This window comes from Anomalospiza imberbis, chromosome 1 (assembly GCF_031753505.1).
Source record: "Anomalospiza imberbis isolate Cuckoo-Finch-1a 21T00152 chromosome 1, ASM3175350v1, whole genome shotgun sequence".
Classification (NCBI taxonomy): domain Eukaryota; kingdom Metazoa; phylum Chordata; class Aves; order Passeriformes; family Viduidae; genus Anomalospiza; species Anomalospiza imberbis.
Window position 1 is genome coordinate 106,591,034 of NC_089681.1, and position 14,338 is coordinate 106,605,371.

General features: G+C 37.2%; 1 protein-coding gene across 2 annotated transcripts in view; it reads right to left on the reverse strand.

Annotated features, from left to right (window-relative positions):
- Nucleotides 1–264: 264 nt before the first annotated feature.
- LARS2 (leucyl-tRNA synthetase 2, mitochondrial) overlaps nucleotides 265–14,338 on the reverse strand; it is an 82,887-nt gene continuing 68,813 nt past the window's right edge. For both annotated transcript variants that reach the window (XM_068204358.1, XM_068204367.1), the window contains 3 exons: nucleotides 12,501–12,612; nucleotides 6,002–6,129; nucleotides 265–639 (listed from right to left, as the gene is read on the reverse strand). In XM_068204358.1, coding sequence (XP_068060459.1) covers nucleotides 460–639; nucleotides 6,002–6,129; nucleotides 12,501–12,612 — 420 coding nt within the window. In that variant the 3' untranslated portion in view covers nucleotides 265–459. The remainder of the gene's footprint in view (nucleotides 640–6,001; nucleotides 6,130–12,500; nucleotides 12,613–14,338) is intronic.

Genomic DNA, 14,338 nt, shown 5'->3' on the forward strand with positions numbered 1-14,338 from the left:
TGCTAATTAGTGGTAGGGTACCCAAACATGAGATACAGGGAGCAAAGCACACCTAACATTTGGGGTAGCACATACTCAGGACAGTTGTTTAGTCCTGGAATCATATTTATGCATCTACAATTAGCCAAGCCAACTTTCCAACAGGATATATTCCTGAGGCTGACACTAAGCCCCATGTGCTTTCTTCAGTTACATTCTGTTACAATGGCTTAGTTCTTCTGCGCTCCCTTCTCATTCTCCCAAAGAATATGGACAAGCAGCATCTTACTGTGACTCAACAAGAAACTTTAATTCTGCACATTTCTCCACATTGAAAGGAAAATTTAGCAGCAACCTGATTTTAATAAGATTTCTTTCCCACCTTTACATTAAGTGAAATGACCATAACTGCTCTTTTTACATTGGTTTCCACCTCCACCAAAGATTCCAGTTCCCTTTTACAGCCCAGCAGAGCCTTCACTATTCCTGCACTAAGAAGTTGATAAGGGCAGTTCTGGGAGACAGAAAGGCCTTTTTAATGGCTCGTCCCTGGAGATGCTTGACTCCAAGTTCACTCTGAAGAACGAGCTCCTGGACTTCTTCAAAATTGCGGGATGCTTGCTGAGGCACAAAAACTTTGCCACAAGCTTTGTTATTGATCTGAAAGAGAGACACAAAACCAAGAAAAAACAGAAGTTTAACTAGACTGTCTCCTACAATTTAATTTTCTGTATCCAACCCATCTTTTTACAAAAGGAAAGGGGGAAAGTGGAATAAACTCTCTTTTCTCCAAACCCACACTTTCTAAGCAGAGGAAAAAATTCTTCCTATCTCCTCTCCACCATAAGATAAAACTCTGATTCATGATACTCAAAAAAAAAAAAAAAATTGGAGAAGTGGCCACAGGAAATCTCAGTTTTGAAGACAGCAAGCAGCATGTGACTGTGCAATGCAGTGATCTTTTAATTTTAAAAACGTGACAATCACATAAGCTGCATAAAATGTCTGGTGGGAGTCTTGGTTTGTACATACTTCTGGGCAGCAATTTGGATTCTTTACAGCTAAGCAATGTCTTGCAGAGATTCAAATGGAAGATTTATTATTTTTAGAAAAATAGGCTTTAACTTAGTGTATGTTGCACTCATTGTTATATGTTGTACTCAACCCATGGCTCATTCATCCAACATTGACCACAAAGACGTCAGCTACTCCCTAAGTAACATTTTCCTGTGTGGGGCTGGTTTTCAGTGCAGCTTCCACACTGGTTTTGCTTCAGTAGGGCAGAATCACGTAAGTAAAACTGAGTAAGGCCTTTGGTGGGAATCACCTTAGTTTATAAAATGGTTTTATAAATTCTTTCTGTCATCCAATAAGAGTAGATAATGGAGACAGACTACAGAGCCTGACTGAGTACCCTTCTGGAGCTGGCATAAAATGAATTATTACAAAGGCTTTCAGATTTATATGGCCTATTTTCAGTGGCTTAATGAGAAGAAGGTCAATCACACATTTTAGAAAATGAAACAATTCAAAAATTTTAATGCAGTTAATTGCATTACTTGCATAATAATCTGTATAGGTACTGCAGATTTCTGACCCCTAGGCATCATTTCAAGGAGATTTCAGTCTTCTAGAAGAAACACACATTGCTTCATGCAGTTTGGACATAAAAACATTCATGACTTGGTTTTCACCTGGATTTTATCCAGGATGTCTGTATGCAACATACAACAAATGAGAAAGACCTAGTTCACTTACCTAGTTTGTATTTTGTTTGTATTTTATTTTATTGAAAATAAAATAATATGTGCAATTCTCTAAGGGAAGAAGTTGGGACATATTTTTAAGGAATAAGATGGAGTCTCTAATGCAGCAAGGATGAGCCTCTTCTGTTTTTTGACTAGTCTTGAAAATAATTTACAGTGATAATGTCAGTAGGTTTTTAATTACTCCTACATGCATCCATAAAGTGGCATCATAAAAGGCTGGCTGTGTTAAACTTTGCCTTTAGCATCTGGTGTAATGTAAAAATCCTTGAAAAACACATAGGAGTTAATTTTTAAAGCTTTTGTGAAAAAAATATATACAAGCAGTTCTTTTTGACAGGATACTTCAGAGAAGAAGTGCATTCCACAGGAAAAAGAAAACAGTAAAAGCCAAACAGATACAGTTTTGGTGGGAATATAAAGCAAGCCTCTCAGCTTGCTGCTAGGACACGCAGCCTGCAGTTCAAAGCTATGCCTGTCTAGTTAAAAATGTCATTCACTGTCCTCCATCATGCAAATTAATATGTCCCAGTGGATGGATGTTGGCAGGGGGAAATTTTCCACAACTAGCCTATTTGGTGCTGTTCTCAACAGAAAAGCCAAGTGGTCTAAATCAACTTGGTAAATAAATGACTGCTAGTGGTTGTGTTTTCCTAGAAAGGTCGAGATGCCTGGGCGACCTGGCACTGTGTACCTTCCCACAGCACATCTCCACCTTCCCACAGCATGTCTCCTGATCTTCCCACACTATGCTCTGAGCTGGGACCATAGTTTTTATCCAACAGCAGACTGGTTATGGTTTCACCACATGTTTGAGCATGGCTTTCATAATACTGTAGGTATCATGATGCATTTTAACATTATTCTTAAAACAGGCAGCTGCAGATTTCATCACATGCTGTGTGTAACAAGCACCCTAGTCACAAATCCTTTTAGTCCAGGGCTTAGGTTCTCAGCAGGAGAAATGCCTTCTGCTATTCCTCCATATCTCTCCCTGTATCTCACCAGACCAGCATAACTCTTGGCATTTCCAGGTAAAAGTGCCAGCACAAGAAAACTGTGTGCTGGCAGCCTTGTTTCTCTGAAAAACCATGGCAAACTGCAAGAGGAGAAATACACGAGTCTTGGGTCCTTTCTTCCCCTGAGGAAGGAAGCTGTTGCTTTTTTCTTCTCTTCTTTTCCCTCTTTTTTTTTTTTTTTCTTCTTTTTAACATTTGACATTCTACACTATTCCAGATCTACAGGGAGCCAGTGGTAACTACAGAAGTTATAAAAGTTGAAATGAAATCACAAAAGACTGAAAAATAAGCACCTTGAGGCTGCAGAGAGGAATTTTTAATTCAACTAAAATATTTTTTTACCATTGATGCATAATCCTTCCGAGAAGTTAGAAAGAAAATAAATATCTGTGCACTGTTAGGCCCCCCTCATATGCCAAAGCAAGGAAAATTACACCATTTTTTTTTATTTATAAAAACATCAGTTATAAGATCTACTAACAGATCTGCACCACCTAGAAAATGTGAGGAATGCTAGTCAGAAGTATTTATAGGATGAAATGCACACTACATTCAGGTCAGATTTTTCAGAGCATTAATAATGTATTATTAAAAATATTTAACTTTGCAATAATATTTAGAGTAACAGATACTGGGCATACCCAGTGAATTTAAATGTCTTTCTTGTAGGCAATTTATATTGTTTCAGCCAAGGATACAGTGAGCTGGTTGCTTTTGTTGCTTTGGGTTAAATATGGAAAGACATAACTCCAGCACAGACAGGAAATAATGAAGTATTTTGTGTGAAGAGAAATAAACCCAGAATGTCTCAGCAGACAAATCCCTGGCAGCCTGAGGCAGTTTGATGGCTTGAGAAGAATAGGGTTGTGGCTCAAAGACTTGGTTTGACTGTACAGCCTTGTGAAGAGACACTGACTCTTTGCAAAACCAATTCCTCTGTATGGCGAGTGTTTCTTGGTTTAATGAGGGCAATTTATTTTTGCAGCCATACAAAAACCTTCAGTGTCCACAGGACTTCCCACATTCCGTGCACATTCACATTCCCTGCATCCCCATATTTCCCTTTTGCTTTACTCTGACAGTAGAAAGCCAGGTACAGTCTGTAGGCACTATTGCTAAGAATTATTCCCAGTTCAAAAAAGCAACTTGTCTCTCTGGTCTTCCAGTCACTTGCTTTCTCAGAAGGAAGGTGTTTACATACATCATATAATTCCATGAATATATGACTGAGAACCCAGGGGTTGTTTTTTCTATTATTACAACAATACTTACACATGGCTATGGCTTTGACAAAGTCAATCAGGAAAAGAAACAAAAATAATTTTAATAAATTAAATTAATTAAATTAATTTTTTTCTTGTTCCTTTTTATGAGAAGGAAATTTTTGTGTCAGCAGAAAAATATCAGTGAAATATTTAGGCATTTTCATGTTTGGTTGTGTAGTCTTAAAAACACTGTGTCCAGAGTTTTCCCTGTGTTGCTGAAGTTGTTATTTCAAAGATATATTTAATAACATGTTTGCTTTAACCACAACTGCGAAGACGTTTCTATAATTACACAATTTCTCATTCATGACTTCCTTATAAACTGAACGCTGGAATTCAAGATGTTTGCTAGCTGTGCTTGGACGTGAAGGCGTATTTTGAGCTTGAGAGAAGTGATCATACAAGTGAAGATTGTTACTGTTAGAACTAAATGCTTATCACTTAAAGAAAGAAAGAGAGGGAAAGAAAGAAGAAAAAAGCAATTCACCCACAGTGACTATTAGGCTAAGTCTTCTATTAACCCCAGCTGGCAACTGAGTCCTTCTTGGTTTGGAAAGATGACAATTGAAAATTTCCTTCAAAAAGACATACTCCTTGGTCTTTGTTAAGTGTGTATGTTTAATGTTGGAAAAACTAGTGCTTTAACATTATTTCTCATTCTGTTCAAATAAACTGACTGAGAGATTGGGCAAGACATGAAATTATTTGCCAAGATAGTTTGATTAAGGAAATCTACAGCAAAATGGCTTCCCCTAAATTCCCTTCCCTCCTCAAAAAACTTAGCTCATCAAAAACAACCCAACTGATTTGCTCCCTCCCCAAAGGCGTGAACAGAAAAACACACAACTAAAATGCATTGCTTCTGTTTCTTTTACACACACAGAACATACAGTTTGACATGACCAGATGACATTTCTTCTATAGGCTCCATTTTCATTCAATGTCCAGAAACACAGGAAGTGTTTAAGTTGAAGCATTAATTCAGAACATTAAAATTTAGAATGTTAGCATTAAAGATTACCCTTTGGGGAACAGTGAAAAAGGCAGGAGTCCTCAGATCTAGTTAATTACTGACTATCATAATGCCTGAGCATGAGGAACTTGAAGGCAGGTGGAGCAGGAGTCAGTCAATGGAAGATGTGAGACACTGCTCAGGGATCCCACACCTTTGGTTCCAGGCATTCATTCCCTCTGTGCCCTGTCTAATGACCAAGCTATATGATGCCTGGGAGCATCCTGAACACATGCTAGTTAACTAGAGCCATAGGAAAGAAGACAGTAAATTACACCGTGCACATGCTGGGAAACTGGAGGTTAACTAAAGGTAGTTACATGTGCACTCTTCCACTGAACAGTCAGCTCTTTCCCTGGGCCACAAAGGGCTTTGAGCCCACAGAGGAATTGGAAGTTATAACATTTCCAAAGACAGTCGGTTTTCCCAACCCCGTTCCTGCAAATGGACTCTTCTGACATGTGCCAGAAATTCAGCCAAAGGCAGATGGGAAACATCACTTGGCAAAAATCACAACTTAACTGAGCTTATGATTGGTTCTGTTAGGGAGCCACAGCACTACTGGCACCACAAGAAATATCTCCTAACTATACATTTGTGCACAGGGCTGAGTTAATAAATGCACTGTCAGGCAAAAAATCTGGGCCTGTATTGTGATCCTAGTTTTGACTGTATCATCCTTGGCCATGGCTGTTCATTGGTCACATCTCCACAGGTACTAATATGCAGTCACACTGAAAGATTTATACTTAGGGCATCTCTCTTCCAGACTCGCTGTATCTTTTTGTTTAGGAAACCATTTTAACTACTCAGCACAACTGTAATAGCAGCTTTTATTTTGAACTTTCACTGGGCCATCTACTATGGGAACTGACTTCCACAAGAGAAGAAATTCCATCATCCTCTGGGCTCATAACACATTACTTGGCCACTACTGAAAATAAATCAAAATGCTCTTACCAGTACAGACATTTCCACAACATCTGATGGCTGAAGGTAATCTGGGTCTACTTTGGGCCAGGACTGCTGCAGAACATCAACATCCCAGTGATGATGAGTACAAAGTTTATTCTGCACATGTGCCAAACCTGGAAAATGAAAACAGTAAAACATTCATCTGTATGATAACCAGAACATTTGGTCTCTGGAATTTGTTTGACAAATTAGATCAGGATAAAGTTGACTTTAAAAGCAAGTGCCATAGGAGGAAATAACATTGTTTAGATTAGCATACAACACATTATAAACAGAAAGATATACATCTTTGAAGCATTTGTTTTATATCATGAGTAAGGATATTAACAATGTGGGCACACTTTAGATTTAAATTAACACTCTATAACTTTGCCAAGAGCACAGAAAACCGCCGCTTATTATTTTAAACTGTAATACTGCGACACAAGCTAACCTCTGCTTCTAAAAGTCAACCATAATACTGCATTTATTTTCAGTAATGCCACCAGTTTGATTAGAATTTTACTAACAACTGAGAATGATAAACGATTATGGCTTATTTTACCACCTGTAATATGCTGGGTAGTTTCTAAATTTGCAAGTCAAGCTACTTGCAAGATTTTCTCTATTTTGTGAAGTATATTTTCTCACAAACTAAAGGTGATACAAAGGAATGCCTTACACAGCTTGCTTTCCTTCTTATGATTTTTACATTTTGAAACATTTTATACTTTGATTTTATTTTAAAAAATTCTAAAATGGCTATAAGTGATCTCCTTTTATTAAACTGGCTATGGTCTTCCCAAGATAATGAATTCCTGATTTGTTTAAGTAATAGAGAATAGGATGCAAGTCATTCTGAAGCTGCATTCTGTAACTGAATAGAAGCTCCTGAGTAGGATTTATGTTGCTGTTTACTGCAGCTGTATGACAAAATACAAAGATTTCATTTAACAAGATGTTGTCAAATGTAATCAATATTGATGATGATTGCTCTTGTGATTCTCACAGAGCCAGGGGATTTTTAAATTAAAAGCACTTTCTGCATATGAATAAGAACATGAACAAAAACTTCTTATAAGCACGTGCTTCATTCAGGACTGCAAAATGTATATGAAATCTCTCCTGGTTTAGGGAAACTCCATCAAAAGCATAAAGAAAACCCATCAACAAAAGACTCACTGGAGAAACTGAGGCACTGAAGCTGTTCAAAACAGCAGGACATCAGCCATAGGCACTCACCCAACCCATGCACAGTGCATACATCAATTCAGCTCGCTGGATTGTTTAGACTAATACGGTGAGTAACAGCAAACAGGAACATAAAGAGCAGCTTCCTCCAGAAAAATCCACCATATTTTTGTCAGTGCTTTTTCAGACAAAATGCTTCAGTAAAATGACACACAGCTGTGCTATTTGCTGAATGACTCAGAGAGGGACAGTGGGGAGGACCGATGGGAGCTATTTCTAATGGCAATCAAGAACATGCACAGTTCCTAATGACAACAACTATTTGTTAGGTAAATAATTTATTATCAGTGGCTCTGATTTTGTGTATTTTCTTTTCTCTTGCAGCAGTAGCTCAGAAACTGAGAGAGCAAAAGATAGGAACTCAAGCAGAAAAAAATCTTCATATTGATGATTCATCATCACATTGACTGTAAAGAAAACAGCTGTTAGATTCTTTCCTTTTTGGCTTTTGAACATCCAGATGACCTCATTTCTTTCCAAATGATCACACGCCTTGTGGCAGATGCATGCATGCTGGACATTCCTTATTTTACTGTTGAAGAGAATTGTTCAAACTATTTAAAACTCACTTTCTGATATACGAGTTTTCTATCTACAAAAACAAAACCAGGGTCCCTTTTAATTCTTGTGGAGGCTGTCAGTCCTAATAAACCGACCAAAAAAAAAATTAAAATATATTCTGAAGCAAAGTGTGAGTAAGCCCAGTGTCAATCTTTTGGTTCATTTTCTTGCTACAAAATGAGTTATGAGCTCATCCATAGAGAGAAGTCAACAGAACTAGTTTGAGAAAACAGTTTGACAGGAAACCAAGACTAAGGTTTTAGTTATGTTGCTTGTTTGGCTTCCTGCTTTAATTCACATTTTGTAAGCTGTAGAGCACAGAAACCATAATGATTTGATTTGTATTTTCAAAATTCAACACACTAAACCAGAAACTTCATCACCCTGATCCAGAACAGTGATTGATACCTTAAAAATGGACCACTTCTGAAACTTTTGATTGTGGAAACATGAAAAACCTCTTTTATTGTCTTACTGTACAGGAAAGCGCATAGTGAAGTGCCTTTTATAAAGTAGTGTGCGTTTTGCATCATATTTTTTAATGTATTTTGCTTTTACGGCTATAGATTCTCTTGTAGATGCAGGACAGAAAGCTAAGTGATTACATTTTTACTTACTGTAAGCTTTTTACTTATATGTCTCAATCTGTACAGGACAGATCAAAGACAATACTTGTGCTCAGTCTGAAGCCCGGATCTTGCTATTGGATCTGCTTCAATGGACTTCTACTGACTAGCAAGTAAATATTACAGCAAAGTTTCCCTAACCAGTAACTCACAGCATTGGAACCCATTTTAAAAACCAAGTTAACCGAGTACTATAAATAGTACTGTAAATTAGGGAGTTGTGAGAAAGAGGGGACAGGACCAGTCTAACAACTTTTCAGCTCAGGGCAATGTTTTACTAGCATTACAAGAGTATTTCATAAGCATAATACTTCCCCCAAGGTGCTATTTGACAGGACAGAGCAGATTCTCATTTTAAAGTGATTTAAGAAGGAAGACGTGGGAGCAATCGTGTATCAGCAAGGTGCTAGGATAGAAAGGTAACTCTAGCCTTATAGAAAAAAGCACTGGAAAAAAGTTATCTGTAAAATTCCACTAATTGTGCAGCCACTTAGACACAAAATTATGTAGGCTAGAGGAAAAGTTGTGATTATGAAGTAAATTGAGAAAGAGCTGGCTTGTGACAACCCTGGAACAGAGAGGTTAAAGCGGAGAAGGAAATGAAGATGGAAGTCGTAATGGGTGATAAAAGGAAGCTAATGAAAGCAGCTGAAACAATGTCAGTATCAGAGTTTAGGACGAGGGATTTTCAAACAGAAAATGTAACAAGATGAGAGGGGGAAATATAAGATGACTCTGAGGGTGAATATCAAAAAACTGCTAATTTAATGAAAAAGCTCAGATAAGGAGGGTGTAAGGGCAAGTAGAGAAATATTTTGGGTGAGTATCTACTTGCCTATGCAGCCTCTTTCTGGCATTGTTACCATGTTACTTTGTTCTTGATATTCTCTTTACTATTTAATGAATCTCTCTATTTGACAGATTTGGGCAAGTTACATATCCAAAATTTCTTTCTGCAGCTCAGGAAGAACATGTCTGTCAGTCATATGTGAAACAATCTGCAGTCTCAAATAGATGGTAACAGCTGTCTCCAGACAGCTCGGAGAAAATCTGTATTATACCACTGGTATAGTACTACAGAACTAGGATGTGAAAAGCCTGGGTTACTGTAAGCTAACTCTAGGATGTGCTTGCAATCCAGCAAACTCCAGTCAAATTCTTTTAACTTTCTTAAAACAATCTGTTTTCCTCCATTTGAAGGACTTGTTCTCCTTCCTTTTACACTATTTCTTTTGGAGAAAAAAAAAAAAAAAAACTTAAACTCCTAATCATGTTTCTTATTGGATTTGTGAAGGGGGATTTCTACATTCAGATTTTCAATTAAAATCTGCAACATCAATTAGCTTTTGCTCAACTCCATTCTCTTCAGAAGCCTTTTTGAGCAAGGGCTGAATTCAGACAAATTCTTGCAACAGAGCTATTGTAGTGACAGTTAAAATATTGCTAAGACAATGATACAATTAAAAATTCAAAATTTATGTTTAATTTCAGTATTTCCTGAGATGTGTTTATCAAAGGTGTACATATCTTTCATGTGCCATCTCTAATAAAAATTTAGCAACTCACAATAAACAGTTTCATATCCTTGTCTGAGCAGCAAAACACTGTACTACTACAAACAAACTAAAAAAAAGTCTCAAACGGTGTCTGTATATTCCTTAGATACAAGGTTTCAGGAAGGAAACTGATTTCCTCATCCTGTTAGTGTTCATAAACTGCCAAGCTATCAGCCAGATGAACTCTTCCCACAATGAGGGGCTACGGCTGCTTTTTATGTTATTGAGCGATAAACCAGTGCATTCTCTGCACAATTAACACCACCAGGCTGACACACCAAAATACCAAAAACTGCTCATCCTCTAAGGCAGGAGAAGAACTTTTTCACGCACAAAGTATCATGGGTTGCTGTTGCTCAGCTGTTGAAAGGTGAGGCACTTACAGAACGGCATTCAAGCAGCTTCCACCAAAGAGTGGGATCCACTGCTATAGGTGCAATTTATAGAACTAACAATATACAAACTCCTTTTCCTGACCAATTTACGAAAGAGGAAGCAGCATTATCCTGACATTTAGATGCAAAGCCAAGGTACAAAAGGAGAGACTTATTCTCCCTGAGTATGGAGAACTAAAGCACAGAGAAAACTAAACAGAGTATTTAGAAACCTTAATTTTCATATTGAAATTATTTAAAATAGTAAAGCATCATCACTTATACACAATAAAGTTTGAGAAATTGGTTAATTAGAAGAGCAACAGGACTTTGTGGAACCAGAGTGCAATTCAAAACTTGGGGAATCTTTAATATGAAGTCTCAATCCCAGGACAGAACTGATAGATGTTGGCTATTTCAAAACAATACAGTATTCTTACCACAATGCAACAGTTAAATGTACGCACATTCTCCTGATAAAATTGTTTAATAAATTCAGTATAATGCAATGATTAACAAGCTAAAATATACTTTAATTTTCAAATTTAGTAATAAAGTTATTCAGGCATTAATCAACACATAATGTTTTTTTATGATTGCTGCACTGAATTACAGTGCACATGTCTTTGGACCACACAAGTAAAATTTTATCTTTAAATGCAGAGGCTGAGGACAATACACTTCCAATTTTTATATGCTTCATTTTGATTCTTACATCAGAGGGAGATCCAGAAAATGTTTATCATTTTCATCCTCCAGTGACTTTAGTAGCAAGAAAAGACTTCCTTATCTAACATTCAAAACACTACATGATTAAGCTTCATGTTTGACAAGTTGTTAATTAAGATACCCTAGTGCTCTTTGTCATTTTATCCACCATAGCTGGTAATTCTGAATTTCCAAACATGTATTAGAATTCCAAGTTCAGAAGGCACTGTATGTATAAGTAATTATCCTGAATCTCTTCTGTCTCCATCTCAACCAATGTGGAAAACAGTCATGCTAATTACTTTTATTTAGCATTATTTTAATTAGACGGCACGTCATAATATATGGATGTCTGATGCCACTCTTTATTCTAGACAGTTAAACTTCTATTAAGACATTTTAAAATCACTTGAAATGAAAACACATGCAAAAAAGCCAACCCACTCTCCCTACCAAATCTTGTTGTTTTCATAGGCTCTGCTTCTTTGTTACTGCTTTGAACAAGAGTGGTCTTTCCTTGGCAATTAACATTACAGGGCCATGCACAACACTGAAATATCATCAGTTTAGTAGCACTGCTCTGCAAACACTTGAATGCACCATGTTTTTGGGGATGACCATTGAAAATAAAACCATTAAAACAGAATCCAAAAGCTAACATTAGGTCCAAAACCACGCAGCAGTTTGTGGCCGGCCACAATGCAGAATATATTCCTACCTTCCCATATGCATCTTGGGACTTTTCCCAATAAACCTTACAATCAGCTGCTAAACTCTGGCACGCACATCCCTTATTTCATGGGCTTTACCTGTATCAGCACCATGCAATTTAGCCCATTTCCTATTCAGACCTGTACAACTCTGACAGTTGAAAAGATACCCTGATCACCATTCCAATTCTCCATGGCAGGTTAATTTACAGCACAGTGTCCCTCAGTCTCTGGAACATCCCAAAAGAGTAAGATTTTTACTGAACATTCCTTTAGTCTTTTTAGTATCCTGCCCTCTGATACGGTTCGCTTTGCCTGAATTCCTGAAAGAAAATATTTGTATTCCAAAGGCTCTGACACAGTTATTTAAAAAAGGACTGTTTCTGTCCTGGCGTTCAGCTCTTAATAAAGCCACCCATATTCAGGAGCAGCTAGCAGCTGACATATGAATTCCTCATGCAAGTCCTGCCTTGAATTTTTCTTCTATCTCCCTTTCTCCATCCAGTTTCAAGAAATCCACCTCTGTATGCAAGGAAAAAAAAAACCAAAGGCAGAAAAGAGAGATGTGGGAGTGACACAAAGTTCAAGTTTGTTTAACAATTATGACAGGAGGTGACAAGCTAGATAAAGAATTCAGAGGTGACACGTGCTGAATTACAGACATTTTTGCAAATTTCTTGCCCTTTTTCCTAGAACACCTATATGAAGTTTATAAATACCTTTCCACATCTCTGATGCAATGTGGGGAGCCATAGGTGCAACCATAATGCAGAGTGAAGCCAAAGCATCTTCAAATTCCATGCTGTGGAGGACAAGAGACCGAGGAGCTTGCTGAGCAAAAAAGCAAGAAAAAAGAAACAAACTATTAACATTCTGAGGTGGGGAGGAAAGTAGTTTAATTAAGAAGAAAATGCAGTAATAAAACCTAAAATCAGTGTCTGTGTTAAGGAGAATGTAGTTTCACAATAAATTGGAAACTTATGAAAATGGAGAATTAAAATCACAACTCTTGGTGATAGAGTGCTCTCTAACACTTAGAAGCTAATCCCAAAGTGGCTGATGAAGACCCTTGGGGATCTACTCTAGCACAGAACTCTGAACACACACTCACATGGACAAGAGTGGCCCACAAATTCCTTTTGAGTCCTGCCTTTTCTAGAAGTGCAACCTTAGGCAAAACCAGAGGTATCTCAGAAGAGGTGAAGGACTTGTACATGACAGTCAAACTGTGCTGAATGCAACACAGATTTTGTTGGGACAAGGTTCAATTCTACACGATCACAGAGTGGCTTCAGTAAAGCTGAATTTAGTGACAAAGTGAGGGTTTAGAGCTGAAGGAAGCTTTGGGAATGAAAAGCACAATGAAGCCTTTTACAGACTTATGTTCTCATTATTCTAGTAAAGTGTCTGGCTTCTTTAGTATAGAAAATGCGCAATTTCTGGCAAAAGGTAACCTGACTGACAAAATGTGAACTTCATTTCCCATTTAACTTATCTTATAGAAAACTTAAAAAGAAAGATACAGCACTAAAAGTAATCAGATGTATTTTTTTTTCTTTGCCTCTCTAAGAGATTACATCCCATGGCAAATTCAGCTGATATATTTATTTTGTAATCTATCTCTCTAACGAAACAGCACAAAAAAGGTCAATACATGTCAACTTATGAGAATTATTTGATGTGATGAAAACCCATTCTCATCAACTAGAAAATTGTCCAAAACCAGTGATTTGCTTGACCGCAAATGTTGTCAGAGGGCATCTTATCACTTATAGTGCAAACTATATTTGAGTAAGTTTTAGTAACTACTACCCACTTTCAATGTTTAATCCCTACCCACCTCTTCACTTTCCCCTTTTAACTAGGAGCAAAAGAGGAGGTGTCAGCATGCTATGCAGAAACTTACTCTTCAAAGATACTGCACTGTGTTCTTTGCTCAAGAAATACATCAGTGTTCAAGTATCTGGCTGTCTGTAGGACCCTGAATGTTATTTTTTTTTAACATTCATTCCACCATCCATTAGTCCCAGCTGCCTATGAGTCATTGAGTTGGAGATAAAGAACTGTGTACAGTTCTTCAACACCATAGAGGATGCCAGACTTAAGTTGTCTCAGTACAGCACCTGTGCACGACCTACTTAACTTTTTGTTAAGTTCCTTGATTTTGCCAATAAGCACCTCAGAATCCATTAGGTATAAAGTGGTATTTTAATAAAGAAGCTAAAACTTTCAAAATTATATTTAATTTCTGGTCTATATCAGGTTACCATTATATGCCTGAAGGATTGCTCAACCAGATCTAAGAGTAGTAATGAAAATAATGATAGTAGTTTATTATATTTCATCTATCACCACTGGCTGATAAACAACAATCTAAATTAAAAATCTTAAAACTTAAGTTCAGCAGTGTAAGCTGTCTTTGAGGACTGACTATGTGTGATTTTCCTGGCAAAGAACAACCCTTTTAATATCAGAATGTTTGGTAATTCTATAATATACTATTATACCTAGCTACCTATGCAACTTGGTTAAAATCAAGAGAACAAAGAACAGAACT